The sequence below is a fragment of the Crotalus tigris genome, unplaced genomic scaffold (assembly GCF_016545835.1).
Source record: "Crotalus tigris isolate CLP2741 ecotype Arizona unplaced genomic scaffold, ASM1654583v1 scf7180000020588.15403103151:6194809, whole genome shotgun sequence".
NCBI classification, from domain to species: domain Eukaryota; kingdom Metazoa; phylum Chordata; class Lepidosauria; order Squamata; family Viperidae; genus Crotalus; species Crotalus tigris.
Window position 1 is genome coordinate 5,023,971 of NW_024098092.1, and position 6,000 is coordinate 5,029,970.

Below are 6,000 nucleotides of genomic sequence, written 5' to 3' on the forward strand. Positions count from 1 at the left end.
GGTGCCTGTGCAGACAGTCCTTAACCTACGACCGCTTTGTTCAGCGAGACGTGTGTCAAGGGAGTTTTCGCCCCGTTCTTGCCACAGCTGTTAAATGAATCACCGCGGTGGGTAAGTCGGCAGCGCAGTTGTTAAATGAATTTGGCGTCCCCCGCTCACGTTGCTTCTCAAAAGGGGATCACGTGACCTTGGGACACAGCGACGGTCGTACGTATGAGCCCGTTGCCAAGCATCTGAATTTTGATTACATGATCGGGGAGGGGGACGCATCAAAGGTGGCACGTGTTCAAAAAACGGTCCTTCTTCCCTTTTTTTTCCTGTGCGGTCGTAACTTAGAACGGTCGCTAAACAAATGGTTGTAAGCCAAGGACTACGTGCAAATTCTTGCCTGCTTTAATTCAGAAAGAAGAGCACAATTTTTTTCTCTCTTTTTTTGCGCAAGTGTTTTAACTTTTATGTGCCTGCAAACTGGGCCAGCCTGAAAGGAGAGGGCTGGGTGGCGTTGTGTTATCCCGAGTTCAAGTTCTGCCTGCTTGGCAAGTTCCCTCCCTCCCTCCCTCCCTGGTTTGTGATGCATCTGTCCATTGGCTTTTGGCTTTGGAACTGTAATTTCCACTCCTGGAAGGAAGTGAACACTTTGCGCTGGGAGAGTTGGATGCTACTCTGGGTGAACCGTGGAGGGTGGGGGGGGGACACGGGGAGGGGGGGAACCAGCCAAGCTGGTGGGGAGCCAGAGGACAGGCCGTGCCAGAGAACAGAACAAAACAGACAAAAAGAGTTGTGTGCTAAGAGGCAATTCCTCCTTCGCTTCATTCTGCAAATATGGGCAACCTGGCATTGGCACCATGGTCCGGAACAATCGCCCCCCCCCCCCATTCCTGTGCCCTAGATGTTCCCGGGGAGCCCTCAAGCCTTCTGTCACCCAGCTGTTCCTTCCCTGTCCTTTTCTTCTGCTGCATCGGACACCCAGTCCTCAACTTAAGGCCACAAGTGAACCCACCAAAATTTAGGTCGCCCCGTGAAACATTCGCTCGCTGGGTTTTGCCACCGTCGCGAAGCAGATCACTGCCATTGTGAAGTTAGTAATAGGGTGGTTGAGGGGATTCCCCCTTGACTTTGCCAGTCAGAAAGTCGCAAAGGGGGGGATCGTGTGACACACACACACACACACACACACACACACACACACACAGGGAAGGCCGCCACCGTCATAAATACGAGTCGGTTGCCCGAGCGTCTGAATTTTGATCCCGTGTCCACGGGGAATGCAGTGCGAAGAACGGTCCTCAGTCGCTTTTTTTCCGATCCTGACACAGCTTCGGTCGCAAAGCGAATTGTTAGTAACACGGTGTTAAGTGAATCCAGGGTCGCTTTTTTGGGGGCACCATTGTAATTTCGAACAGTCACTAAACGAGCCGTGGTAAGAAGTAGCGGATGGAAACTCATCAAGGAGAGAAGCAATCTAGAACGCAGGAGAAACTTCCTGACAGTCAGAACAATTAACCAGTGGAACTACCTGCCTCCAGAAGCGGTGAATGTGCCAACACTGGACGTTTTTAAGAAGAGACTGGACAGCCATTTGTCTGAAATGATGTAGGGTTTCCTGCCTGAGCAGGGGGTTGGACTAGATGACTTCCAAGGTCCCTTCCAACTTTATTATTATTATAAGTCAAGCACTCCCTGGATGTGGTACCTGGAGATGCCCTTGGCCTTTGACCTCCCCCAGCCCCAAGTGACCCCGTTCTTCCTCTGTGTGATTGACAGGACCCAGGCCGAGCGGATACGGAGGCCGCGGTGTTGCCGGGGGCCGCAAGGCCTGTTGCCGCGCTACTCGGAGAGCCAGGCGGAGGGGCAGGAGATCCTCTTCAAGCTGACGGACAACATTCAGGATGAGTTGTAAGTACACTGGGTAGGCGGTCCCCCTCGGAGGGGACACAGTCCTCGCTGGCCTCCTCCTCGGGCAGCCTCGCTGCAGCCTGGCAGGGAGTCCCCGACTTATGACGGTCCCATTCCTGGTGATTCCACGATCAATGTGATTTTTGCCGGAGGCAGTCCGAGTTTTTTTTGGGGGGGGGGGGGAGCATCAGGGCCATAAATTCCCCGTCAATTTATTTAAATTGGATTTTTATTTGCTGCTTTCGGGGGTGGCGGTTGCATTCGCTGAGATTTCTGGATTTGCAATTAGTTGGGTTGGAAAAGCTGGCAAAGATTTTAGGGGTCATCAGGGACCTCTTGCGCCGGAGAGCTTACTCGGTGTCCAGAAATAAGCAGACTCTTAGCTTTACACACACACACACACACACACACACACACACACACACACACACACGAAAGTAATTGAATTACTCAGCAATGTTTTTCAGAAGTGGAACAGGGAGCCTAGCTAGGGAAAACAATGTGGAATCACTTAGTAGGGGAGAACAAGATATTTTGAAGGGGGAAAAAGAAAAACCCAAAAACTTTTTTTTTCTTTTAGAGATTTAACTCCGAAGAAAAATATGCAGATCACTAGGACTTTTTTTTTTTTTTTTAAGAAAAAAGAGGGAGGAAAAGGGGGAAAAAGATCAAATCACAAGAATTTGATTAGGGATGGGGTCCAGGCGGGGAGAGTCTGGGGTTTCCCACGACAAAAACAAGCACCATAATTCAGTTAATGACCGTTTAAAGTTACAGCGACACTGGCAAAAGGCAACCCAGGACGCATTTTCTCACTTAATGGCGTCCCCGTGGTCACGCGATCCAAATTCAGACACTTGTGTTGATGACGGTTGCAGGGGGACGGGGGGGGGGATGAAAGTTGTCAAGATTCTCAGCTTGACCAGCTGCAGGTTGTAAACCTCGGCCGGAGCAGAGAATTCTGGGAAATGTAGGCCCAGGATGAGCCCTGAGCCCTTCTCTCCTTGCCCAGCTTCATCGCGGTGGAGAACGTCGACCGCTACTGCGTGATCATCTCTTCCAAAGCGGTTTATTTCCTCAAGAGCGGAGAGGCCATGGACCGGGAGGCCATCTTCCTGGAGGTCAAGTACGACGACCTCTACCACTGCCTTATCTCCAGGGACCACGGACAGGTCTACGTCCAGCTGACCAAGAAAGCCATCAACTCCGCCAGCGGCGTGGCAATGCCCGGCCCGTCACACCAGAAGCCCATGGTGAGTGGCCGCTTGGAGGGTTTGCTTCGTTGGCATGGAAGGGAGGCGGGGGCTCGGAGTGAAATAATTTGGCTTGGGAGAGGAACCCATGGGGGCTTTTGGAAAACTCTTGTTAAAAGGTAAGGCCTCGACTGATGGCTGTCGTTGAGCCTGAAATTTCCGTTGCTAAGCGAGACAGGAATAGAATAAACAGAATGGAATAGAATAATGCAGGAATAGAATAGAATAGAATAATGAAATAGAATAGGAATAGAAATAATGAATAGAATAGAATAGAATAGAATAGAATAGAATAGAATAGAATAGAATAGAATAGAATAGAATAGAATAGAATAGAATAGAATAGAATAGAATAGAATAGAATAGAATAGAATAGAATAAAATAGAATAGAATATGGAATAGAATAGAATAGAAATTAGAATAGAATAGAATAGAATAGAATAGAAATTGGAATAGATAGAATAGAATAGAATAGAATAGAATAGAATAGAATAGAATAGAATAGAATAGAATAGAATAGAATAGAATAGAATAGAATAGAATAGAATAGAATAGAATAGAATAGAATAGAATAGAATAGAATATAATAGAATAGAATAGAATATAATAGAAATAGAATAGAATAGAATAGAATAGAATAGAATAGAATAGAATAGATAGAATAGAATAGAATAGAATAGAATAGATAGAATAGAATAGAATAGAATAGAATAGATAGAATAGAATAGATAGAATAGATAGAATAGAATAGAATAGATAGAATAGAATAGATAGAATAGAATAGAATAGAATTAGATGAATAGAAATGAATAGAATAGAATAGAATGAATAAATAGAATAGAATAAATAGAATAGAATAGAAATGGAATAAACATTAGAATAGAATAGAATAGAATAGAATAGAATAGAATAGAATAGAATAGAATAGAATAGAATAGAATAGAATAGAATAAACATTAGAATAGAATAGAATAGAATAGACATTAGAATAGAATAGAATAGAATAGAATAGAATAGAATAGAATAGAATAGAATAGAATAGAATAGAATAGATTATGATTAGAATTAGAAAGAATAGAATAGAATAGAATAGAATAGAATAGGAATTAGAAATAGAATAGAATAGAATAGAATTAGAATTAGAATTAGAAATAGAATAGAATAGAATTAGAAAGAATAGAATAGAATAGAATAGAATAAGAATAGAATAGAATAGAATAGAAATAGAATAGAATAGAATAGAATAGAATAGAATAGAATAGAATAGAATAAAAATAGATAGATAGAATAGAATAGAATAGAATAGATAGAATAGAATGAATAGAATAAATAGAATAGAATAAAATAAATGAAAAATATATAGAATAGAATAGAATAGAATAGAATAAGAGTAGAATAGATATAGAATGAATAGAATAGAATAGAAGTAGAATAGATCAGAATAGAATAGAATAGAATAGAATAGAATGAATAGAATAGAATGAAGTAGAATAGAATGAATAGCATAGAATAGCATAGAATAGAATAGAATAGAATAGAATAGAATAGAATAATAGAATAGAATAGAATAGAATAGAATAGAATAGAATAGAATTAGAATAGAATAGAGAGTAGGAATAGAATAGAATAGAATAGATAGAATAGAATAGAATAGAATAGAATAGAATAGAATAGAATAGAATAGAATAGAATAGAATAAATATTGGAATATAGAATAGAATAGAATAGAATAGAATAAATATTGGAATATAGAATAGAATAGAATAGAATAGAATAGAATAGAATAGAATAGAATAGAATAGAATAGAATAGAATAGAATAGAATAGAATAGAATAGAATAGAATAGAATAGAATAGAATAATAGATTGTTGAGGATTACCTGAAGTTCTTAGCCAGCGAGTTGATCGTGAGGACTATTTTTTTAATTTTTATTTTATTTTTTTAAAAGCAGCCCTGGTCGTTTTCTTTCTCCACCCCCCCACCCCCCCCAGGTCCACGTATCAGCGGAGGACGTGGCTGTCTGTCTCTGCCAAGAAATCAACTATGCAAAAAGCCTTTTCTACGAACAGCAGTTGATGCTCCGATCCAGCGAACACCAGGAACAATTAGAATTGGATTCCTGACCCAGAGAAAATGTGGGAGGACACACACACACATACAAACACACACACGCGCCCCCCCTCCCTCGGCTCAGTCAGAGAATCTGCCCCCTCCCCAGGGCGTAGGAATAGGAAAGCTTTGGGTAAAGCAGAGAAGCTAAAAAAAGTCTGCAGGGAAAAAAATCAACCTTGTGCTGCGGGCCGCTCGGAGTCACCAACACTGGAGACCCATTAAGGGGGGGGAAAAACCTGGGATTTTCTTAACCATTTGTGTATATATAGTATATTTATATATATATATATATATATATACATACTTGTGTGTATGATGTGTAGATGTTACACGTACCTTACACACCGTCGAGGTTGTATAAAAGTCTTTTTCGTGTAAAGAAATGATAGGAGAAGTTATATTGCACTGATTTTGAGCATTTTTGGAAAGGGCACTTTTTTCCCCCTCTTCCTTTCCCTGGAAGCCACAAAGAGATAGAGCGGGGGGGGGGGAGCCTGGCCAGAATTTGGGCACCTCAGAACAGGGCAGGGGGGTCCTGATCTCTCTGGGTGAGAGAGGGTTGCCCACTCAGTCCTGTCCAGGATCAGGCTAAGTTTTGCTTTCCGGCATCCGGATGGGGGAAAGGGGAGTTTTAAGGAGACCGAACGAGAATGCCGGTTTATAAATGTAATATTGCAAAAAAAAAAAAAACCTGCAGTCTGATCCTGAGGATGAATTAAAAAAAGAAAAAGAAAAAA

The 6,000-nt window shown here is 41.8% G+C and overlaps 1 protein-coding gene across 3 annotated transcripts in view; it reads left to right on the forward strand.

The window, feature by feature from the left end:
- The window catches only part of VPS13D (vacuolar protein sorting 13 homolog D), a 61,371-nt gene extending 55,371 nt beyond the window's left edge, over nucleotides 1-6,000 (forward strand). For 2 of the 3 annotated variants that reach the window (XM_039367520.1, XM_039367518.1), the window contains 3 exons: nucleotides 1,765-1,896; nucleotides 2,909-3,149; nucleotides 5,143-5,274. In XM_039367520.1, the coding sequence (XP_039223454.1) occupies nucleotides 1,765-1,896; nucleotides 2,909-3,149; nucleotides 5,143-5,274 (505 nt within the window). Of the gene's footprint in view, nucleotides 1-1,764; nucleotides 1,897-2,908; nucleotides 3,150-5,142 lie in introns of all 3 variants that reach the window. The other variant, XM_039367519.1, reaches the window with a different exon arrangement.